The following is a 25,881-nucleotide window of genomic DNA, read 5'->3' on the forward strand; positions in this document are numbered from 1 at the left end:
TGTCAGAGTGAGGGGGGAGTCTCAGAAGGGCAATTATTTATGTGGCCATACACTGAGATTTTTGGCTCCTCTGAGTGTGATCTCCATGGAAGTAACTACACTTTGGCACCCTGAACCTCATGGTTGGTTGAGATTCTGTTTTTCTGTATCAGGACCACAACTGCACCAGGTCATAGATTCCAGGATATGGGCTCAGGGAAAGGATTTGGACAAAATTAAGAATCTGAGGAGCCAGGTGGAGTCAAGGATCAGAAGAAGGCAAGCAATCCAGAATTAGGATTTTCCCAAAGCCAAAGATCTGAACAGGGCTGAATCAGAAATAGCTGGACAGTAAGAATCAAGAAATAATACAACTTGCATGAAGTTGGAGATAGGAGCCAAGAAGACATGAATGTCAGAAGATAGAAAGTTGAAAGTTTGAGTCAGGAACCAGGAAAGCGGTGGGACTGAGGAGCAAAGCATGTTTATTGTCATCATATGTTAGATACTTATATATATATATTATCTCATTTAATCCTCCCAACCAGCTCCTGAGATAGGTGGTTATGTAAAATCCCATTGTACATGTAAGGAAAGTGAAGTTTCTTAAAGCTTAGCTAACTTGCCAAGATCAGGATTCTGAGTTGGGAAAGGCTTCACACATTCCGTGTGCTCTATCACAGCAAGTAAGGAATCACAGTCAAGTCTCTAGAGGACAGAAGGACCTTGGTAACTAGGCAGTGCCTTTACTCCGTCTTAGAGTTTCTTAGTGACCCTTGCTGAAGCAGAAATCTGTTGGAGAAAGGCTACTTTAGGCCTGTTGGTGATAATATGTAAATAGGAGCTCTGGTTTGGAGAAGAGAGAAATTGTGTGTGTGTGTGTGTGTGTGTGTGTGTGTGTGTGTGTGCGCACATGCGCAAGCACACATGTCTGTGTGCTGGGAGAGGTACTCCAAAAAAATAAGACAGGGAGGTGGGGGGTTTTTACACAAGGAGTGGAGCCGCAGCTTCTGCCTGGTAGGTGTTGATTCATCTTCCATCAACGGTCAGGTGGTTGGCGGTTTATTAATAAACTTTGGGAGCCCTTGTTGGTGACTGGTGGGGCTTACTAATGCTTTGAATCAATAGAAGGATGAGCAAACTCTCCTGTGGGCGCAATTTTAGTGTGATGATTTTTCTAAGTGGATAAGTACTCAGAGTGTGCTAAGTCGCTTCAGTCATGTCCGACTCTTTATGACCCCATGGACTATAGCCCACCAGGCTCCTCTTTCCATGGGATTCTCCAGACAAGAATACTGGAGTGGATTGCCATTTCCTTCTCCAGGGGATCTTTCCCACCCAAGGATTGAACCCATGTCTCTTGTATTGGCAAGTGGATTCTTTACTGCTTAACCACCTGGGAAGGCCAAGTACTCAGTACCCCTGTGATATTGCTGGGGTATGGTTATCAGGCGTGTTTGCCTGTATTTGATAAACAACAGAGCTAGCAGGTATTTCTAAGAGTGCTTTTTTAGGGAACCTAAGTAGTTGACTAATAAAATTACCACTGGCCAACTATTCTCTTCAGAATACATTTAGCGTCTAATTGTGAATTGCATCTGACCAGCTGAAAGAGAGTGTGCCTTTGGCAGAAGTTCCTGAGACAGCCTCTTTTGGGCTTTGTTTTGTATTTCCTAATGTAATCCAAAGGCTTGGTTGTGAATATTCTGGGTGTTAGCAAACCACCCAGTAAGGACTGCTGTATGCGGTCTTGTCTGGGAATGGACTCCAGTAAACCACCTCTTTGACTCCAGTTAGTAAGGAGCTGATCATCTGTTAAAGAGTTGTTCCCTGGCAAAGGATCAGTTAATCCAATAGAGATGGTATGCTTTGAGCATCTCAAACAAAGGCCCATTATGGTGATTTATCCCTTTTCACAGAGTGATATGCAGAGGTTGGGAGGGTACTGTCGTTGTCTTTCCAAATTCCAGCTTTCATATGGACGTTGAAGGAAATGTAGTCTTTACCATACTACCTGGTTTTTAATTGTTTACATTTTGTTTTAATCAGGGATTGAGTTAATCTGTGAAAAAGACATTGATCTGGCAGCCCAGGTACAAGAGCTATTAGAGTTTCTCCATGAGAAACAGCATGAGTTGGAGCTCAACGCAGAGCAGACCCACAAGCGACTTGAGCAGTGCCTCCAACTGCGGCACCTCCAGGCCGAGGTCAAACAGGTGAGCCTGGCCCTCCACCTTCAGCCTGGGCTTTCCAGTGGCTGAGTCTGGTCTAGGCCTGCTCCTGGTGTGGGGTAAGGCATACAGAGCCTCAGGTGTGACCAGAACTTAGGAATAGGTAAGTTAAGGAATGGTTGTATTAGCTTCTGAAAGCTAGTCTGCTGTCTATTGACTCTAACAAATAGATCTAATGGTCCAGTGGCTCAGACTTACAAATGCATTATTTCTCCAGCATATAACAATCTAAGGAAGACATCTTCTCAAGGCTTTTCCAAGTTGTCCTCAGTCACTGAATCCATTCTCTTCCTTTCTGTCCTTGATCCTGCGTAGAGTTCGTAGGAAAGGCAAAGCCTTTATCAATAGACGTTTTCAGGCTTTAGAGCCAGACTGATTAATTTGGGGGCTCCTATGTGTCTAGTAAGGACCTGACATATTCTTGATAATAAGTGGTAGCCATCATTCACTTCCCATTATTCTTTTCAGTGTATTTGTGGTTTTTATAAGAAAATATTCTCGCCACATTAAAGCCAATTTTAAAGAGTTCTTACCTGTATGAGACATGATACTATCTATTGTTCTAAAGGATATTCCTGTACCATTCCTAGGGATTTATAGGAACATACATACAATGACCAATGATACACTTTAAAAATACTACATATTTCAATTATAAACAGACTAAATGAAAATTTTCAGCATAATGATTGGTGACTTCCTATTTGGACAAAGTGGGATTGAAGAAATCTGAATATAATTATAGTTCCACTTATTGAGTGTCATAGACCTTTTATACCTATCTCTTGATCAATCCTCACAACCATTCTCTGAAGCAAATATTACTCTCCTTTCAGAGGAAGTCACTGAAGCTTAGCAAGATCACCAGACAAAGGTCACACTGAAGAAAGAACTCACCATCACCTTCCACATATCCAGGAGGACTTCCTGGCAGGGTAGACCCCATAGCACTTCAGTGTTTGCTTCTTCTGCTCCAGACTCTTCCAAGCAACCCGTTTCCCCCGCTTCCTCTTGGCAGAGCCCCGCCCAAAATAGCATGTTCAGTAACCGTTATAACTTTTAGATTTAAGTCTATCAATTTAGCCAGGGAACAAAAATATATTTTATAATTATTTCTTGGTCCCTTTTATTCAGGGTAGTCTTTGTTAATGCCTATGCTTATATAGTAACTATATATTATTTATTATAATGTGAAGAATTACCTTCTCTGTTCCCCTTCTTTTCCAATCAGTGCTGAGTCCTCACTTTCTGTGCTAAAGATCCATCTTGTGCACCGGTGACATCACTGAGCCCTAAGCAAGGCCAGGTCACAGCACTGCTATCCAGGTTTTTTTCAGTTTAATTATCCTGGGGTCACACCTAATTGTCTAGAGAGACATGTTACTCGTGGTGACATGGTAGAAATTCTAGCAGGCCCAGAGTAGGGATGAGTATTCAAATTCTGAATCTCTTCTTTCTTATGAGAAGTACTTTCTCATTTGTGATCTCAATTCAGGAGAAAAGTCCATGAGAGAGAGTGGTGTATGTTTACTTTACAAATGAGGAACTGAGGTACTATAAGATGAGTGTTCCCAGGGCCTCGTGGCTGCTTAGCTGAAACTTGAGCCCAGGCCTCTGAAATCCAGACCTGGGAGTTCTCCTCTGCTCTTTGTTCATGGTCATCTCAATAAACTAGATAACAGGAAAATTATTCCTAACTGACTTTTTTAGATGAAAGTACCAGACCACCTTACCTGTCTCCTGAAAAACCTGCATGCAGGTCAAGAAGCAACAGTTAGAACCAGGCATGGAACAATGGACTGGTTCAAAATTGGGAAAGGAGTACAACAAGGCCATATATCATCACCTTGCTTATTTAACTTATATGCAGACTACACCATGTGAAATGGTGGGCTGGATGAATCACAAGCTGGAATCAAGATTACTGAGAGAAATATCAATGACTTCAGATATGCAGATGATACCACTCTAATGGCAGAAAATGAAGAGGAACTAAAGATCCTCTTGATGAAGGTGAAAGAAGAGAGTGAAAAAGCTGGTTTAAAATTCAGCATTCAAAAAACTAAGATCATGACGTCTGGTCCCATCACTTCATGGTAAATGGGGAAAAAGTGGAAACGATGACAGATTTTCTTTCCTTGGGCTCCAAAATCATGGTGGATGGTAACTGTGGCCATGAGATTAAATGACTCTTGCTCCTTGGAAAGAAAGTTATGACAAACCTAGACAGCATATTAAAAAGCAGACACAGGTATACGGTAAAGGTCCGTATAGTCAAAGCTATGGTTTTTCCAGTAGTCATGTATGGATGTGAAAGTTGAACCATAAAGAAGGCTGCATGTTGAACAGTTGATGCTTTCAAATTGTGGTGGTAGAATAGCACTTCATGGAAATCAAACCAGTCAACCCTAAAGGAAATCAACCCTGAATATTCATTGGAAGGACTGATGCTGAAGCTGAAGCTCCAATATTTTGGCCACCTGAATCGAAGAACCAACTAATTGGAAAAGAGCTTGTTGCTGGGATAGATTGAGAGCAAGAGGAGAAGGGAGTGACAGAGGGATAAGATGGTTAGATAGAATCACCAACTCAATGGACATGAATTTGAGCCAACTCTGGGATACAGTGAAAGACAGGGAAACCTGGCGTGCTGCAGTGCATGGTAGGCAAAAAGGTGGACATGACTTAGCGATAGAACAACAACATCATATACTTTTGCTTTCATTCTTTGTTTTTTATTTATTTTTGTTACAGAATTCATAGTAGAGCCAACTTTCTAATTATGTTTTTCTTGACTGTGATGAAAATGGAAATGAAATGAATTTTTAACCTTCCAAGTATACATTCTGTACAGGATGGGGAGCTGAAGGATGATAGTTTGTCAAGTGGGGAAGTAGATTAACTATATATGGATCATCTAGGCTTGACTAATTGCATACATTTCCATTCAGTATTTCATGAATTATAGAGCAAAAAAAAAGTTCTTCTGGTATTTGAAATTCCAGAAGAGAAAATTCTGGAATGAGAAAATGCCTTCTTCTCTTCACCATGGCAAGAATGACACATGGAGGATTGTAGTTCAAAATGGTACTGGATGGCTGAGATCAGCCTTTAGGAAACCACGAAGGCCTTGGCAAAGGATATCAGCCCTTGCAGGTGCCGAGGGACTGCTGTTCCGTTAAGCCATTATGCCTCATTAAACAGACTTGTTTTACTCCTCAGCATGGGCTCTTTCTTTAGGGAGTCATCTAATTCAGTTTCAGAGAAGGCATTTGGGGTTTGATGGAAGTTGGTGGAGCAGGAAATATTGACTTGGAAGCTGTTGACACTTGGAAAGAGGGAGTTAATTTAGATGTCAGTATTGATCATGTGGGCTAAATTTAGACACCAGCTTGAGAGTTTCTCTTTGGAATGTACTCTCAAAAAAAAAAAAAAAAGAGGGACACCTTAATTGAAGTGCCATTAATAGAGACAGAAATGGAGAGGAAAACACTATGTTATGTCTCTGTCATTATAGCTCGGAGGCTAAAGGTTTAAGATTTGGCCTTCATAACCTTTGTGCAGTTATACCACAGTTATATTAAACTGGAGCTCTGAGGAGCAATGATATCACAGACATTGACTAAAAATAATTTTCAGGTATTTAGAACAAATGAAACTGATTAATGCAACTGATTTACTTTCTGAGAGATTACTTAGGACTTTGTATCTAAGATAAATGGCCCCAGCATCTCCAGAGAAATGCTGAGTCTTGAAGGGAAACCACTCCCCTCATTCCCATGGTCCAGGGCCCTAGACCACCCAGATATCCCCTTTCTTCTATAAAAATTGTTCAGATTATTCTCCAGACCCCACAGAATGCTCTGATTGTTTTCCAGGAAAATTGCTACTCTGGTAAGGATGACCTTACATTTATTAGATAATTGAGGGAGATTTGAAAAACCTATTTAATGGGCATAAAACTAAATGAATGCCCCTATGTATTCCTACAGAGCAATGCGTTTAGCAGAAAATAGGCCAAAATGGATTTGTAGGATGTTGGAGCTCTGAGCTATGGGAAAATAAATTGTACTTATTTGTCTACTAAAGACATTGACTTAAATTATCCCTGTGGACTAAATACTGGCCAATATTTGCATATGATCAAGATAGGAATTTAAAACAAAGGATAAAATATTACCTTCTCCTCATATTCATAGAAAATACCATTTAATTCTGTTCACTGTACATAAAAATTAAAAGGAGCTGGAGTAGTACCGAAAGATAGGCATCCATAGGGACAAGTATCATCCATTTGTTTCAAAATGGAGATAATTAAGAAGACACACAGTCAGAGTCTATAAAACCATGAAAGATAAACACATATAATCTCATAAATTGTGAATTTTTTTAACTAAGAAATACTAGAAATATAACAGGCTCTCAGTTAACCACCTGAGAGGCTGACGATTTTCCTGTGGTTAGAGTTTCAGAAATGACTATGCCTTGTGATAAATCATCTGTAGTAGCAAGAGCCTCATAGGTTTCCTGTCAGTGTGACCTAGAGAACACAGTCATAGCCAATCAACTTCCCCAACCTACGTGGGCACAGGGTCCAGCTTGCCCAGTTTAGGAGGCATCATCATTTTGGACATTCACATCCAGTTAATCAAATCCATCCTTCTCCTAATTCAGGGTTATCTGAGCTTCCTTGGCCTAATCAAGCAGTAGATCTCTATGTTCAGCCCTGCCTCAGCCTGACTGAGCTGAATTGGTGACCTAACTCCTAAGTCCCCAAGCAGCAAAACTCTTCCCAGCCATCATTTCTGCAGGGCTATGTTTCTCTTTTATTCTGTGGTTATAGGGACAGTCTCTGAATTTTGAAAGGAGTATGGAATATTATGGCTCCAAGTGATCTTTAAAGACCATCTAACCTATTGGCAAACTATGGTCCAATATGAATGATCTATGTAAAATGTGCATTTAAAGGATTACATCTTATGGTTTACAAAATACTTTCACAGTAAATATTTCATTTCTTCTATACCTTGTGACTTACCATTTTACAGATAAGAAAACTGAGCCTAGGGGAGATTAAATGATGTTTCAAAAGTCAAATAACTCAAGATTAGTGGGGCCAATATTTCTCATGTTTGTTACAAAATTTCTTCTACTACCTTTCTCTCATTTGGATGCTCACAGAGAATAAATAACCAATTTTATGAACCAGGAAGATAAAGGATGACAGTAATGGAAAATTATACCAACAAGAGTTATTGATCAGAGCACAAAGACTGATGATAAGAAAACAGCTAAGGTATCTATATCTCATCAGAATATACAAATAAACTCTGCAAATACTAGCATACAAGTTGGTATTCCTAAACTCTTTTTCTTCTCATTGTGAGAGGTATAATTGAAGATCAGATTTGTCTCAAAACTAAAAATCACCACCATCATCAGGCTTTGCCTTTTACAGTATGCTACATCAACCCCGATACCGGAAGGAAAGATATCCTACCTTTACAGATGAAAAAGCTGTGGCTCAGAGGAGTTAAGTGGCTTTACCAGGTAGAAACAAAGCCAGGTGTTTTGACTTAAGGTTTTGTATTCTTTCAACATGGTCTCAGTTCTGCTTCTAGGACTGAGTCCAGGACTTCAACATGGGAGATTTGATTCTAGGAAGATAAAAATGCTTGTAGTTTAATCATTGGCATCAGTCCCACCCCTGAACCAAGCCATTGATTAAACTACCATGCATTTTTGTCTTCCTAAAATCAAATTTCCTATTTAAAGTCCTGGAATGCCTTTATAAACAACATTTGGGAAATAAAAATGAACAAGGTTATCAAGGATACAGCATGATTTAATGTAAGATGCAGAGACTAAAACCTATCATATTTCTAAAAGGAGAATCTGGTAGATGGAGATCCCACAACTATAGCTATAACTGATGTTTTCAGTTGGCTGAAAATAGAGAGAAAAATATTCCAGCAAGACTCAAGAGGCCCAGAGGGAGTCAGATTGTCCCCCCAAGCATTGATTTGTGATGCACATTGAGAAAATGTTTCTCTGACACCCTCAAATGAATCTTGAACCAAGCAAGATGTGATGAATCATGGCAGAAGGACTTACATAGTTCATAAATATAAATTATGAGCTCCATTTTCCGAAGGAGTGAAGCATTTGGGCATGCAATCTGTGTATGCATGTACCCAAACTTACAGCCAGCTTTTAGAAATCATAAGCGCCTCTAGTCAGCCAACTGCAGTGCACCAGTGGCATCAGAGATTTCACACATACACTCTGAACAGTTATTTACTGCAACTAATTGCCTTACAGATTGGCATCTCATCTGCAATCCACCAGACTGCCCATGAATTAACATCTCAATCCAAATAGCCCAGCTTCAATGGGATTTATGTCCCAATGTTATCCATGCACAATATGGCATCAGTCATTTTCTGCCCAAGGAGGACATTTGAGAAATGCTGGTGAGGGTTATGGAAAAGGAGACTAGGATTACTATTTTTATAATTGTTTAACATGAAGAAATTGAGAGAAGAAAAAAAAAATCTCAAAAACTCTGAAACAGATTGTGATGTCTTCTGCTTTGCCTTGAGGGAACAGATGGATGGTATTTACTGATCTTGAAATTTCAGAAGAACTTTTATTTCCTCTCCAAGCAAACTCTCAGACTCTTTAATAAAGCAAATATTTGGCAATTTTCTGATGACCAGACACAAGGTAGATTTTCAAGGCCTAATACTTCCAGTTTGATTATTTGCACCAGACTCTATTAGCTGGGTAATTGCCACAGTTCCATTTCAGCTAGGACTGTCTAGACAGTATCAGCTATTTCTCCTCCTATTCTAATATTCTCTAGCTGAATTTTCTTTCCCCCAGTACTAAATTAAGGTCACCTGGAAATCTTACTCAGCCTAGCCATAACCTCTAAATACTTTAAAACAATTATAACATACTCTTCCATTTTCTAATGATCCAGTGTATGGGTGAGTCATACTATTTTGGTTGTTTTCTTTTTCCTCCCTTTGGGTTGTTTAACCAATCAAGGCTAAAACTTGTCTACTCTTGGCTATTTTGCAAACCGTAGGAGGTTGGACCCACTTTTCAGGTGTGACTTGGATATTTTCCACAGTGACTTGGATATTTTCACTCTTCCAAAAATGTTACTGCATACCTGTCATATGAAAAGTACTATGCTAGGCACTGGGTGAGATTATAATATGACATGTATTAATCAAGTCTTCCAGAAGTTTACATTCTAGTGAGGGGAGATGAAACACAGGTCAAAATAACCAAATAAGACAGACTTTCGTGAGTACCGCAGAATGGTCTGGTTTCACTAGATGATGAAGAAATTGTTTCTAATAGGTGTGGTGAGATATAGAAGATTTCAAGCAGTTGTTGGCCTTAAAAAAGAAAAGGATACCATACCAATATTCCATACATATGGAATTTATTTATTTTTACCATACTGTGTTCCAGAAGGAACTTCAGAAATATACCTACAGTGCAATCAGATAAAGTAATGTTTAAATTAAGTAGCTGAGGAGACTGGGATTGAAGAGTGATAAGGGTAGTAAAGAAAATGTGAAGCTGGGAATGAGATTGGTACTTAAACAATAAATATCTTATGGCACAGGGTTCCAGATAAATTTGGAGAGATTTTACTTATTCAGATCCTTCCTATGTTCTCTTCATAGCGGGTAGGAGATCATGAGCTATCTGACTGAAGGCCATTCACCTGTGCTCTTGTCCCAACTCCCTAGGTCCTGGGATGGATCCGCAATGGGGAGTCAATGCTCAATGCCAGCCTGGTCAACGCCAGCTCTTTGTCTGAAGCAGAGCAGCTACAGCGGGAGCACGAACAGTTTCAACTAGCCATCGAGGTAACACCCAAATCTGACTACACTGTCCTCCCTTCCCTTCTCTGTTCCACAACTTAGGCAGGATGATTCCTCAAGATGTGGGTTTTCCTTTATGTGGTGAAGCCATTACTCTTTCTTGTGAAATGGGCCAGGTAGCTTCCTTATCCGGAGAAGGCAATGGCAAGCCACTCCAGTACTCTTGCCTAGAAAATCCCATGGATGGAGGAGCCTGGTGGGCTGCAGTCCATGGGGTCGCTAGGGGTCGGACATGACTGAGCGACTTCACTTTCACTTTTCACTTTCACACGTTGGAGAAGGAAATGGCAGCCCACTCCAGTGTTCTTGCCTGGAGAATCCCAGGGACGGGGGAGCCTGGTGGGCTTCCGTCTATGGGGTCGCACGGAGTCGGACACGACTGAAGTGACTTAGCAGCAGCAGCAGCAGCTTCCTTATCACCCAGGAATTGGAGAAGCAAATCCAGGGTTTCATCACCCCAAGGAAGCCTGGTAGTAAAAGACAAGTATTCACACTCCAAATGTGATCTTTTTTATTAGTACTTTTAACCTTCAAGGCCCTTGGTCCATTGAGTCTTTTAATACGTTATGATCTATGCATCATGTGAAAAATATAAAGCTAAAAGTTTAGAAGTCACTTCCAGTTGAAGCTCACTCAGAATTGAGGATAAACAACTGTAGAAGTCATTAGTAAATTAGGATTCCATTTTTAAACATTTGATTTACGTGTAACATTTAGATTTCATTGTCAAATCTGCCTTTTAACAAGAGCAGTGAGCACAGGAGCGGACTGCACTAGATAGTTTGTTTCACTGAAAGTATTTGTTCAATAATTGTGGAAGTCATATTTAAAGAATAAACTAAAATCAGAAATTTACCAACCAAGGCTATTTTAATATAAAATTCCACTTGTGATAGTCTAATATGAATTTTGTCTTGCTTTAAATAATATCTTTAATTATCCTTTGTCCTGGAACATTTCCTTCCCGAAGAGACTTGAGCTGATTGCTCTAGAATAATATGGGGAAAGAGTAGGAAATGGGACATGGGAACTATGTTTAAAATAAGTTCAATACCAATGGGAAAAGAGATAAAGAGAGAAAACCTCAAAAACCTGCATCACTTGTGGTTCAGTATAGAACTTAACCCACTTTTGAATGTGTAAGAAATGCAAAGGTATTATCTTCTACTAAAGAAACACAACAATGATAAAATTTTGACTGTCTGTGTCATTAAGTTTATCTTTAATACAGTGGCCCAACTGATTGCTATCTATTTTTAAACTAGTTATGATGGATTTCAGCCATTTAATTTTTGAAAAGCTTTCTTGTATGTGAAAATGTAGCATTAACATGAATGTCATACTTCTCTAAGTTGTCTGATAACTTCTTAGGAAATATTTCATTTTACTGGCACACCCAAATATTAGGGTGTTAGGATCTATTCACTGTAAAGGAAAAATCAAGACTGAGATTATAATAAAAAATTAGGCCCACAGTGGTCAAAGCCCCATTGAGAGGCAGCAATGAAGAAAATGAAAGTTGGGCAGTCACATTCAAGGCTTGACATGAACCTGTAAGGGATACTAGGCAAAGAAAGGACATCTTTTGGCCATACCTCCTCCTTATTTATCTTGAATGTGGAAGTTTACCTGCCCTGTCAGGTAATTCAACTTTCAGTCCCTTAATTAGATGTTGGGCTAGTAAAACCAAGTGTTGTGACACACTTGAGCATCTCAATGAGCTAGTAGAAAATAGTGGGTAAATCCATTAGTAATGTTACTGAAATAACTAAATTCTATCTGACTTGCTTATGCAGTATATACAAATTTGTATTAGATGATGTTGCATTCTTACAGAATAGAAGCTTACTAAGCATCTGTGTCTCTAATTTCATGGATGCAACTTGATCAAATATTCCTAGGATATATGTTGAGATATAAACCCCTATAGAGTTTGTCTGTGGACTCAAGAGGATGTGACAAAACAAATAGGATTTCTGGTTTATCTTGGGAATGGAAGGTAAGCAGGGTCTGCAGCTTGGCTAGAATAATGACAAGAACAAAGCCAGAATTTCAACATATGCTTCTTCTCCAGGTGGCATTATGCTTCTCTCTAAATATGTCAATTTAGACCAGGTTCTACACTGGGGGAACATATGCCAGGTAGGATGTAAGCAATTTGATAGGAGATTTAACAAGTCTGGTTTTATTTAACCCATTTTGATACTGTTACTGGAGGTCCTTACAGTGATAGGGAACATAATTTGATTTCTTGGGCCCTAAGAAAGAATCCTGGCCTCTAGAAGGGAAAATAAAATAGCTCTGTGTAAGACGATTATATAATTTATTGTTAGAACTAAGACTCTTTTGAGAGTAAAAGTGGGAATTAATAATAACTAAGCCAGAAAAATCAGCATGGACTAGAACTCTCATGGGAAAACCAAGATGTTTGCTCCCCCTAGCTTGATTCGCCTCATCTGCCTGAAGGTTTTGGCTCCTTAAAGAAGGTCAGAATGTTTACCTGAAGTATCCTTGGTTACAGAAAATCTTCCCCAGAGCCATTCAGAATGCAGAGCAGTAGACAGCTCTCCAGAAATACAGGTTTACAGATTCATATTTGTTAGTATCCAAATGTTGTGGCTGATGTGTCTTCAAGAACTGTGAACACCATAGAGGCACCCTTGTTTTTATAACCTGCTTTTTAAAAATCCGTTTTTATTTGAAATCCTCTTATTCATTCTAAGCATAAGCACTATGACAGTAGTTAAAACTGGATAATAAATTCAGTTGATTTGGTTTGGTTTTCTTGCATGTCCTCCTACTAAATATGAACATCCTTGATAATCCATGTCTCAAAGACATAGCACTTAATAAGATTAGACAATAGTAGAAATAAGTGCAAAATAATGACTCAAGCTTAGTGAAGCAGAGATTATATCATATGCATAAGAGTTTATCATTTAGAAAATTAAAGGGAAGAAGTGGCTCCCAGGACTATTAGATATTAATGAGTTTCAGAATAAGGAAGATGATTTGTTACATAGCATAAATTGTAAGAAAATTAAAGTTACTTCTCTACTCTGAGAAACAGGTACAATAAAGGTTTATGATGACAATTATATGCTAGTTTTATATATTGAAGAGAGATAAGATAATTATCAGAATCACTAATTCCACTTGGTGAGCCCTTCCTCTGAATGAGAAACTGTAGATACCATTCTAATTGCTAGATATCAAGTGATGTGATGTGATATGGTGGAAAGGACATACATTTGGGAATAGGTCAAACTTGAATCTGATTTCATCACTTCCTTATATATACATTTTTGGGCAAGTACCTTGATCAGCCTGAGCCTCAGTTTCTTCTGTAAAGTGGGAATAAGAATAGCCACCTGTAGTAGTGTCATAAGAACTAGAAAAACTCATAAGTACAGTGCGTAGCACAGAATATACACATGACTAAATGGCTTTTAAAGAGATTTTTTAAAACAGTCCTTGCCTTACGAGTTTCATTAAGTAAGGAAAATCAGCCAAGTGTATAGGCATTCAGAAGAGGGTAGTTTTTAGTAAGTCTCAGGCTATCCAGAAAGGTCTCTTTGAAGGAGGTCAGAGCTGAGCTGAGTGTCCAAGAGAATAGATGAGAACTCTACGGAAGTGAACCAAAACCAAGAATGGACCTGACAGTACTTCTACATTTCAGTTCAGTTCAGTTAAGAAAATGAAACCAATAAGTAACACAGAGAAGAAACCAGAGATTTGTAATGGATTATCTCTACTTGTTAGTTTATTTTTTCTAACTTCATGTAGCAATTAGAAAGATTGCTACATGATAAGAATGTGCTCATCAGGACTGAAGGCTAAATCCGTGGCAAAGTAAGGGAATAAAGGAGTCTAGGTTGCTGTAGGAGGTCATGCTAACATAGCTAATGCTGAGGACAGATTCAGCAGAGGGGAAAGGGCAGCCAGAAGGTAGTTGATAGGCTGTGTAGACTGCAATTTGGAATGAAGGTAAAAGGGGAGGCAAGCCACTCCAGTACTCTTGCCTAGAAAATCCCATGGATGGAGGAGCCTGGTAGGCTGCAGTCTGTGGGGTCGCTAAGGGTTGGACATGACTGAGCAACTTCACTTTCACTTTTCACTTTTCCCTTTCACACATTGGAGAAGGAAATGGCAACCCACTCCAGTGTTCTTGCCTGGAGAATCCCAGGGACAGGGGAGCCTGGTGGGCTTCCGTCTATGGGGTCACACAGAGTCGGACACGACTGAAGTGACTTAGCAGCAGCAGAGGTGAAAAGAGGGGAGGTTGTATTCACACACAGGCAGTGCTTGAATGGATTTGCTCTGGGGAGCTGTCCCTGCACTGCAGCCCAAGAAGAGCAGAAATCATTCAGGAGTAAGGTGCTGGGCTCCTAGCTGCTCTTTTCCACTGTCAGCTAAGCTATCCTTTCCTGAGAGTACAAAGGCCAAATTCATACTATGCCATTGGGTAGAAATGATCCCAGCAGCTAAAGTTGGGATAATATTAGCTGGTTGAAGTCATATGGCTCATCCACATCAGTCTTTTATTTTAATAAATTGTATTTATTTGGCTGCCTCCCTGCCACCCAGTTCTCCAACCTATTCTCCCCACCTCCTTCAGTTAAAGTGAACTCAGAGGATGCAAACCACACTTACCCTGAATAAGAAAACAAACCTTCTGCAGTATAGATTATCCTAAAGGCAAATGTCAATAATGAAGTAATGCGGGATTATATGTTAAACTGAATTATCTTCTGTACTGTTCTGTTCCCTTGGTAACTAAAAGATGGTGTGAGATTCTACTCTCCTGCTTTACTAACCTGTCAAATGTCTTCCTTCTACTAGAACCCTTTTAAAAATGATCATTCACATTTAAAATGTTTGCATTGTTGATTGAGACTTGTATTACATGGGGATTTTTTTATGTGCTATGTTTATTTGATCTGCAGATTGGGACTACAGCAATAGCCTCCTCTGAAAACTGATGATGAATAACGTTATGATTAGATTTGAAAAGAGATTTAATTAATGTTTGAGTCAATCAGGAAGCAGATTTATACACAACTGTGTTTCTCTAGCACAGAAACTAAAATGTCTTTAAAACGAAGAGTGATGCAAATAAATGAGAAAGGGATAAGGACAGGAGTTAGGAACCTGAGCAGTTAGTTAATGATAATGTTTGATATTCGTTTTTTAAAACATGCTTTTAAAACAATGATGACAACATGTTTGAATCATTCATTTAAAGCTCTTTAACTTTTCTGCATCTTTCCACTCACGCCTCACTCCACCCCTTCCCATACCACGCCTGGGTTGTTCCCACGGACCTCTCTCTCCTCCCCTTGTGCCCAGTCCCTCTTTCATGCCACTTCCTTGCAGAAGACACACCAGAGCGCCCTGCAGGTTCAGCAGAAAGCTGAGGCGCTGCTCCAGGCTGGTCACTATGATGCAGATGCCATCCGGGAATGTGCTGAGAAGGTGGCCCTCCACTGGCAGCAACTCATGCTCAAGATGGAAGACCGACTGAAACTGGTCAATGCCTCAGTGGCCTTTTATAAAACTTCTGAGCAGGTGAGGGAGAGGGCTGTGTGGGCCTGAGACCAATGGAGGGCAGTTTTCTGTCACACATGGCAAATCTGTAGGATCTGCCTTAACAAGAAGCCAATCATCTCAGCACTAGCCTATGAGAGTACAAGAATGAATTGTGGAAACACCATGCTTTGCTTCCGTATAATTATTTCCATTAAAGGAGTGGACCATGTGATTTGTTTCTTATAAATTTCTCAAACTCACTAGATGTAGGTGTTGAAGTAGAAATTGGGTGGGCATATGCTGAATGCTAGGTTTCAGTGATGTACCAGTTAGCTCTGGCCACAATAATGCTGTACAACAAATCACCCTCAATCCCAGTGGTGTGAAACAGTAAACATCTATTTTTGCTTAGGTATCTAGTATTCAGCTGTTCTTTGCTGAGCATAGTAAAACTGGCTCCAAGCTATAGGTTGGGTCTAGATCTGTTCCTGTATTTCTCTTCCTTCTTGACTGGCAGCTATTTGAGCCACATTTATGGTGAAAGGCAGGGGTGCAAAAGCCCAAAATCTACTGTGCAAGTGCATTTCAAGTTTTCCTGTGTCACATGCTGTAACATCCTTTCAGCCAAAACAAGTCACGTGGCCAAGCCAACACCAGTGAAGTATGCCTCCTGTGAGGATTGTGAAAAGAGAGTGATGAGTTACTGAACACAGTTAAATCTACCACAATAGGGGACTGTGCACTTCTTGAAGAACATACAGTTCTTTCATTCATGGGATTCCCAGTGTAGTACAGGAAACACAACTCTCTGTCATTAGAGAACTGTGAACCTAACTAGTAGGATGGTGCAGCTGTGGAAGAAAAGGCAGGAGATACCTACTTCAGAGCCATAAAGTTGCAAACTCATTATTAATATATTTGTACAGTAATATGCGCAAGGGTTAAGAGGATTTTTAAATGATTTGGATGCTGTTATGAGACTCTTTTCATGAAATAGAGGTTGAAGTCAGGATAGCTCCCTAGTAGAAATAGATGAGAGAAACGTTTAAAGGGACCATGGGAAAGTCTATCTCAGAGCAGATGTAACCTGTCTGTCAGTGGGCCCTGCATCCAGCATTCATCTTTACACCTCCTCTCAGTCCTCCTTTCAAGCATTTCAGAGAGATGGTGTGTTAGATGGCCTCAGAAGTGAGAGCAGCAGACTAACATAATAAAGAGCTTCTCCAGTTGATTTATAAATTAAGCACAGCCCAGTCACACCTCAGCAAGCTTTTTTAAAAAATAGAAATCAATATGCTAATTCTAAGATTTACACGGATTTGTGAAGAACCTAGAATAGCCAAAAACAATCTTGACAAAGAACAACATTGGAGGCTTTATACTACCTGACTTTAAGACTCTAAAGCTGTAGTGATCAAGATGAGAACAGACACAGTGGAACAGAGTAGAGGTTCCAGAAGTAGACCCACATATATACAGTCAATTGATTCTTGAAAAAGCAATTCAACAAGTAAAGTTTTTTTAACAAATGATGCTGGACAACTGACTGCTGCTGCTGCTAAGTCACTTCAGTCGTGTCCGACTCTGTATGACCCCATAGACGGAAGCCCCCAGGCTCCCCTGTCCCTGGGATTCTCTAGGCAAGAACACTGGAGTGGGTTGCCATTTCCTTCTCCAATGTGTAAAAGTGAAAAGTGAAAGTGAAGTCGCTCAGTCGTGTCCCTTAGCAACCCCACGGACTGCAGCCTACCAGGCTCCTCCATCCATGGGATTTTCTAGGCAAGAGTACTGGAGTGGCTTGCCATTGCCTTCTCCGGGACAACTGACTACCAGTATGAAAAAAATGAAGCTTAATCCCTTTGTACTATCATATATAGTTTTTAATTTGAGGTGGCTCAAGATGCTGAGGAGAAGGCAATGGCAACCCACTCCAGTACTCTTGCCTGGAAAACCCCATGGGTGGAGGAGCCTGGTAGGCTGCAGTCCATGGGGTTGCTACGAGTCTGACATGACTGAGCGACTTCACTTTTCACTTTCATGCATTGAAGAAGGAAATGGCAACCCACTCCAGTGTTCTTGCCTGGAGAATCCCAGGGACGGGGGAGCCTGGTGGGCTGTCATCTATGGGGTCGCACAGAGTCGGACACGACTGTGTCCACTGTGTCTGCTGTGACTTAGCAGCAGCAGCAAGATGCTGAAGAGGACAAAACACTAGATTAAGAGTCAGGAAATTTGACCCTGAACTGACCTTACCAAAGGTTACTTTCTCTCTCTAGATTTTTGATTCTTCACCTATTAAATTAAATGACTTATACTGGGTAATCTTTCCATTTCTTCTAGCTCCCAAATTGATTGGTTTTAAAACTAATACTACCTTGGAACAGGTGTTAAGCACTTGTTTTCTTAAAGTTATTGCATGTGTATAATTTGTTTTCTCTCAAGATGTGAGCCTCCTGCTTGTTTTGAGGTCTTGCCTCAAGACAGATGTGTGGTGCTAAAGAAACCAGCTAGAGTTCAGGGATAGGCCTTCTCATGACATGGGAAGCATGTTGGCAATGGGAGTGTTCTGCTTTGGACATCTTTCAGCTTATTTTTCAGTTCAGTTCATAACTCATAAAGCATCCTATCCAATGCCACGTCATTTACCAAAAGAGATTAATTTCTCAGATAAAGAAGGTCAAGGATAGTTAAAACCACTTTCCCCTGCTGCCCTAGCCAGACAAGTAACCATAGATTGTTGAAGGAAAGTATAGAAATGGTTTCTATTTTCTGCTTCCTTCCTTAATTCCTGACACTAGGCTGCACTGTGTCTCCTACTGATGCACCCAACCTGACTGTCCTTCCAAGCCCCATTTGAAATGCTTTTGGTCTTTTGAATTTGTCTATAAGGTCAATAACAACATGGCCTCCCAGACTTTTTAGAACTAAAAAACCATCTTAACTATCTTTTAAGTTAACCCGAATTTGTTATTCCTCTGAAGGAAATGTACATTTTTCCATAGCAGGCCTGGAGATGTCATTGCCTTATTATAGCACCTTGAAACATTTTTGCTGGAATATTTTTCCCAGGGAGGGGAAAGGTAGCATTCACTTATGGTCCATAAATCACACAACATAGGCAACTTCCTCCTTTACCTCTACTCGAGGCTACTTTCTGTAGGACAAGTACAGATGGCCGGGCAACCCAAATATCTTCCCCAAACCTTTTCCTGTTCTATCTAATTCATAGGTTATCATAAGATTATAGCAATTTAATATATAAAAACACTTTGAAACTCCCCAAGTTACTAGTCTTTCCTCCTTTCTTGCTGTGTACACTATCCCTAGGTGATGTCATCAATCCCTGTAGCCTTCAACCATCAGCTGTCAGAAAATGATTCCAAAGTCCATACCTCAGTTGTAATCTGTCTCCCAAGCTCCAGACACTGGATTCTCACTGCCTCCTGGACTTTTTCTTAGATATCTCAGGGGTACAGCACACATAAGGCCACAAATTGGATTTTGAATGAAAAATGTCACTTACAATAGGGGTCTCTAAGCTAATGGTCCTTACAAAATACTTATTAAACAATTACTGAGTCTTTTCATCCATGATTCATTAGGTCTGTAGTGTCCTGGAGAGCTTAGAGCAAGAATACCGAAGAGATGAGGACTGGTGTGGTGGACGAGATAAACTGGGGCCAGCAGCAGAGATGGACCACGTCATTCCGCTCATCAGTAAACATTTGGAGCAAAAGGAAGCCTTTCTTAAGGTCAGAGCACGTTGTCATCCAAGTTCTGGGACTTGAGCCTTGTTTTTCATCTGCTGTCTCCCTCTCTCTCAGTCTCCTTCTCCTCCTTCCCTCCCTCCTTTCTGTCTCTGTCCCTTTCTTTCTTTCTCTCTCTCACTGCTTCATGTGGGCTTCCCACACCCCTGTATTTTCTAGTTTCTTATCTAAAGGGAGGCATTTGTAGAGAGGACATTTGAAGGGCTGAAAAGTTACACTTCAAACATTATTTCTCTTAACACTTTTTGTATAATTAGGTAATTAGAATGCTCCATTTCTGCTGGTGCTATGTATAAATATCCTGATATCCCATTGATGTTTACTGAGGAAAATACATACTTTCACTTAGTTATGTTTTATCTATAAAAATATTTTAATTTAAATATATAAGCCTAGATAAAAACCTATTAAAATACATCTTTTATAACTGGATGACCCAAAATTTAGGGCAAGAGTTTAAAAAAATATGTTTAGATATTTATTTATCAATCTAACAATTACCAATAAATGTGACACTGTTTATTCTGTGTTTGAAGACAGAAATACTTAGCTTCCCAGGGAGGAAACACAGTCCAGCTCTGAACAGCTTTCAGCTGGTGTGGGAAGACCTCCTAAGCCTCTTTCCTTCTGCCTTTGATCTTCTTTCTGACAGAGCCTTCAGTGTGAAAACTTTTTCAAAGGCTCCATTTACTCTCAAATTCCTTGCTTTCCTGTTCTGCTTCCTTTCAGGTTTCTGAAAGCACACTAGAGAATTTTTATACCCTAACATGTTGCCACTGATTTTCTATAATTCTGTAATTAGCTACTTTTCTTTTATTAGGGATTTTCTCTACTTGACCACTTCTTTAAGTTTTATTTTTATTCTTTTTTAAAGATGACCTCCTGCAGCTCTCCTCCCATCTGTCTAGTATCTGCACCTGCATTTGATCAGAACCCTTAGTAATCAGCTCTTACTAATAAGATTAAATAGAAATTCTTCCATATAGGGCTTAAGATGATTTTAAAAGTCTTCCCTCTGATAAAACAAAGTTTAAAATGAAACAATTTAAGTAGAGCATGTTAAAGTTTTTAAATAGAGGTATAAAGGTATTTCTTCTTAAAATTAAATGGTTTTTTTGAAGAAGGAAAAAAATGTTCTGATGTTTTCCATATGTGCCTAGAACCATAGTTGAGAAACTCGGTTGTTGTGGGAATTACAAGCCAAATGGACAGAAGATCAAGCTCTCTGTTTGTATACATTAGTTGGTGTATTTTGGATTCTTTAGCTTTGGACCACTATCTAGCTGTTAAATTAATGGGCCTTAGGGTGGTAGGACCATGAGCAATCTTACCAGAGCTCCCAGAAACCATTATTGTGAAAGCAACATTTAAAATAATTTTTTACCACGTGATTTGTAGAATCAGATGCTAAATATAAAAAAGCTTAGTTGTTATCATATGATTTGTAGAGTCAGATGCTAAGTATAAAAAAGTTTAGAAGTTAACAATTTTGTTTAGAGATAATTTAGTTCTGAAAGCTGTAGACTGAAAATTAATGGACTAACATGTATTACTTCTACCAACAGGAAAATACTGCTTTGTAAAGAAATTTCAGAAAATCTCTGGTCTTGAGAGAAATTAGAAGCACTGTATCAGTAGACCTAGATTCTAGTCCTGACTTGCTCATGACTCCTGCCCTTGCTGGGCCCCAGCCTCCTTCCGGTACAGCAGCATGGGACAAACCTGTCCTCTCTGCCACCCACTGCTCTGTGAGCCTTAAGGGGATGGTACAATGGCTCTTACTCTTTTACATGATATATTGTGCCCAACAATAGGATGTTTTTTAATATTATTGAGGTGGAGGTGGGTTTTATAGACAAACATGTTTCTAAAATGTGAGTAATTTCCATTTATATTTGGAACGTGTGGTTAATAGGTTTGATTACTAAATTTGCTTTCTCGAGTCTAAATTAAGCTAATGTTAAAGTGACTTACACCAAGGTCATATACAAGGCACTCATATGTGGCAGAGGGAAAATCAGCCTGAAAGTGATGGTGGTCATGCTGAATCAATACCTGTAGAAGTTAGGAGTAGCTGATTTCTTTTTTCGCTTGTGATGGAAAGGGGAAAGGTACAGAGAGCTTTTCTTTTTTAAGCTTTTCACTTGAATAAGTGAACCTCTTCCATTAGAACTGGAACATCCATGTTGCTCCAGTTGACCTCCAGGACTCTGCTCACCCAGAGCCCCAGAAGCCTCATCGCGAGCATCCCTTCTCTGGTGTCTTAGATCATGTGCACCTCTGGATTGGGACTTATGTGTGGGACTTCACACTTTGTCTCTCTCAGGCCTGCACCCTGGCACGGCGGAATGCTGAGGTCTTTCTCAAGTACATCCATAGGAACAACGTCAGCATGCCCAGTGCTGCCAGCCACACCCGAGGACCCGAACAGCAAGTGAAAGGTCAGTGTGAGCCCTGCCAACCTGAAGCCACTCCAGCCACATGGACCAGAGCTTGGTACCTGGTCTTCATGTGACCTCAGATTTCCTGGTTCTTCTCCTTAGATAAGAAAAAGTGTGATGTGGGATGGTATGGACAGTGGAAATTCATCATGCATCAAAATTTGGAATGGAAAAATGACTATAAAATTTCTCCAAATACATTTTGTTTTATCTTAGAGTTTCAGTTCAATTCCAGTTCAGTCGTGTCCAACTCTTTGCGACCCCATGGACTTCACATGCCAGGCCTCCCTGTCCATCACCAACTCCCGGAGTTTACCCAAACTCATGTCCATTGAGTCGGTCATGCCATCCAACCATCTCGTCCTCTGTCATCACCTTCTCCTGCCTTCAATCTTTCCCAGCATCAGGGTCTTTTCAAATGAGTCAGCTCTTCACATCAGGTGGCCAAAGTATTGGAGTTTCAGCTTCAACATCAGTCCTTCCAATGAACACTCAGAAATTATCTCCTTGCAGTCCAAGGGACTCTCTTGGAGTTTAGAACAATACTAAGAGAAATAATAAATAATCTCTACATATCTACACTGTGCAATATCACAGCCACTGGTCACATGTGACTTTTGAGCAGTTGAAATGTGCCTAGTTACTCCCACTGACTATTAATTACTTTACGTGTCATAGCCAAACATGTCTACCATGTTGAATGGCACAAGACTGAGTTGAGAACGAGACAGGGACTGAGATTCATAAAACCGCATTCTAATCCTGGTTTTATTGCCATGTACAATGTGCTGCATTCTCGGTTGTGTCTGACTCTTTGCAACCTCATGGACTGTAGCCTACCAGCTCCTCTGTCCCTAGGATTTTCCAGGCAAGAATGAACTTTCCAACCCAGGAATCAAACCCAACTCTCCTGAGTTACCTGCATTGGCAGGCGGGGTTTTTTTTGTTTTTTGTTTTTTTTTTAACCACTGAGCCACCTAGTTTTATTACTTACTGCTTAAGCTTTAGAAACTTCAGTTTTCTTATTAAAAATGAAGGAAGATGTGTAAATTCTTGCTGCTCAAAATATGGGCCCCAGACCAGTAGCATTGACAACACTTGGGAGCTCATAAGAAACATTATCTCATGCCCCACTTAAACCTACAGAATCAGAACCTCCTTTTTGGCAAGAGCTCCTCCATCCCACCAGAACCAGGTAATTTTTGTGCACATAAAATTTAGATAAGTACTGGTCTAGATAATCTTCAATATTTCTATAAAGTCTACAATTGTATGGACAAAAATCAGTAACCTTTAAAATTGTTCATTTGCTGACCAACATTAAGCTTAAATTATTATTGGTGGAATCACTTACTCTGGACCTTACAGAAATTAGCCTTTGAATGGGTGAAGAGTCATCTTGACACAGCAGAGCAATACAACCCTGGAGACCAGCGCTAGGGAGGGAAGTGATACAGGCGTGGCAAGCTGCTAAGGGGACAGAGGGAAGTTTGGACCTCTTTTAGGAAGGGCCTCTCTTCTGCTTAAGGAGCTCAGAAGGTGGCAAGATCAGAGGACACCAGGAAGAATTAAAACTTAGGAATCAAAGTTCCCTACAGAGAAGAGGGAAGAGGGTTCCTTTTCCAGATGTGCTATCCTGTTTGCAGCTGAGGGGCCCTGTGGGTGGCTGGCATTATGTCACCTTTCCCTTCCTGCACATTTTTCAAGGTCTGTGTTTTGATGTCTAAATGTGACTTGAGTGAGGCCAGCTACCTGCTGAGAGCAAGCGTGCCCCACCTCCACCCCACTGTGCCAAGAATGGCAGCCTCCCAGGGAGAGCAGGATGTGCCACATCTTGGTGGGGCCAGAGCAGGGTATGCCCTCAGGAAAGCTTACAAGAGGGTCAAAAATGAAACCTGAAACCCATTAGGACATTCATCTAAGCTGGGCTAATTCTCTCAGCCACCACGGAGGGACCTCAGTGAACAAAACTCTATCTTGGAGACAGAAAGACTAAAGGTAACACGGCTTCTCACTGTCTTTGCCCAGTTGTAGCTTTCACCTGAACAGAGACCTGTAACCTCTCCTGTATCCATTTCCTTTCTACCTGCTGCCTGCGCCCAAAGCCAGTGCCTCTTATTTTAAGTTTTTCTTATAGGAGCAATTATTACTATATAACAACCCCTGAAATTCAGTGGCCCACAACTGTAAGCATTTATTGTTCATTGACTGCATTGCCTGGGGACCAGCTGCCTTGTCTGGGCTCAACAATGCACTGCTGCTTGAGACTGCTGGTCTGGCTGGCTTGGCCCCTTCACTACAGGATGGGTTCTTGTCTGTTCCATGTGGATTAATTCTTGGACCTTGCTGAAGGGGCAGTGGTCACCCAGGAGAACTTCTTAGGGAGGTAATAGCAGAGATCAAAGGGGCAAGGTTGAGTGCACAAGCACGCTCCAAGCCCCTACTTATGTCCTATCAATGACCTATTTGCCAAAACAAGTGTGAGGTCCGGGGTGAGGAAGTACACTTGGTCTCTTTGGGGGAGGAACTAAAAAGCTACATAATAAGAGCATAGATATAGGGGGAGAGATCAATAATAGGGACCTATGTAAGTTCTCAGCCTAAGGGAGAAGAGATTCTATCCTTCAAGAGTTAAACTTCCATAGTGCATTAAAAGTTCACAAAAATCAACAAGCACTACAATTTGGGCTGTGCCCTCTGGGCACACTGTTACCAGGTCCAAGCTTGCTCTGCTTGCCCCATGAGCCAGTAGACCTAAAAGATGGCAGACTAATGTCTCAAAATAACAGTCTTATTGGGGCATTAATACTGGGTTCTTTTATAGATCAGAGATGAGGGGAGGTGAAGAAACAAAGTATAAGGGCCATTAATCTTACAAATATCTCCTATAATGGCAAGCCTCAGCCAGGGAATGTGTTGATTTCTACCTTTCTGCCATCTACAAGTGGACAAGATTCTGAGCAAAGGCACTTTAGTTTAACAGTCAGGCAGAGGGGCAGGATTCTCTGAGGCAGACCATTATGGGTGATTATGGATTATTATTATAATCTATTATCAATTATAGTAACAAACGAAAAGCAAGTCAAAGAAACAGTTCCAACATGCAGTCAGAATTGGCTTTTTCCTGCAACGTAACTTATGCTTTACAGCCCCAATAACCTGGGAGCCCAAGGTGACTAAGAAGTCATAAAGTTCTATCCTTTTCCATAAAAATGACCTTGGGCCAGTTGCCTGCCCTCTCTAAACCTCAGTTTCTTCATCTGTAAAGTGGAGATAATAATGGTCCAAGCATAATGAGGTACTCTGAAAATACGTGTCTGCCATATAGTGAGTACTGAATAAGTGTCAACTTTTCATAACATCGTTCTTGTATATCTTATTAGTATCTAATGTAGTTAGTGGGAAGTCAGAGGCAAACAGTACAAAATAGATTTGATGCTTCAAGCTTAGAACATACTATTAAACACTTTGGAAATCTATCCACGTAGCCAGCTGCTTCTGGAACAACAAGAGAAGTAGGGAGAGGGAAGGAGCTGACATGGACAAATGCCTCCCATAGCCTCTGCTGTGCTTCATGGCCTCATGCACATCCTCACACCTACCATCATTAGAGATGATTGAGAATAGCTTTAGCTTTACTTATGATCGGTCCCAACCACCATGGGAGTTTGGGCTTAGAGACATGATTCCATGATGACATGAGTTCAACACAACTTCCCTATGCCCATGATTTAGAGGTTTTTAAACTGAGGCTATGCTGCTGAAGTACTAAGAGCACAGCCCTTTGTATAGGCCGAGTACGGGGCAAGTGACATGGTTGTCCATGCAGTTACCCCAGTCCTTGTGCCTGTTCACCGCTTGCCCTCCCCTAGAACCTCCAAGAGTGGCTGGGATTGCTGCCAAGTCCATTCACTCTCTACAGGCTCTAAGGGTCTGGTTGAATTAGTTATTATTTTCAACACCAATATTTCCCAAGGTCTCCTATCATCAAGGACTAGCTTTGGTGTAAAGAAAATCAGGGTCACTT

At 40.5% G+C, this 25,881-nt stretch overlaps 1 protein-coding gene across 16 annotated transcripts in view; it reads left to right on the forward strand.

Annotated features, from left to right (window-relative positions):
- Positions 1-25,881, forward strand: part of KALRN (kalirin RhoGEF kinase) — a 671,338-nt gene that overhangs the window by 401,896 nt on the left and 243,561 nt on the right. For 11 of the 16 annotated variants that reach the window (XM_088837656.1, XM_055396730.2, XM_088837661.1 and 8 more), the window contains exons 15-19: positions 2,029-2,195; positions 9,983-10,102; positions 15,467-15,685; positions 19,249-19,398; positions 21,740-21,854. In XM_088837656.1, coding sequence (XP_088693782.1) covers positions 2,029-2,195; positions 9,983-10,102; positions 15,467-15,685; positions 19,249-19,398; positions 21,740-21,854 — 771 coding nt within the window. The remainder of the gene's footprint in view (positions 1-2,028; positions 2,196-9,982; positions 10,103-15,466; positions 15,686-19,248; positions 19,399-21,739; positions 21,855-25,881) is intronic. The other 5 variants (XM_088837666.1, XM_055396846.2, XM_088837625.1 and 2 more) reach the window with 1 other exon arrangement.

This window comes from Moschus berezovskii, chromosome 1 (genome assembly GCF_049115385.1).
Source record: "Moschus berezovskii isolate FMDL1 chromosome 1, NW_MosBer_1.0, whole genome shotgun sequence".
In the NCBI taxonomy this organism is placed as follows: domain Eukaryota; kingdom Metazoa; phylum Chordata; class Mammalia; order Artiodactyla; family Moschidae; genus Moschus; species Moschus berezovskii.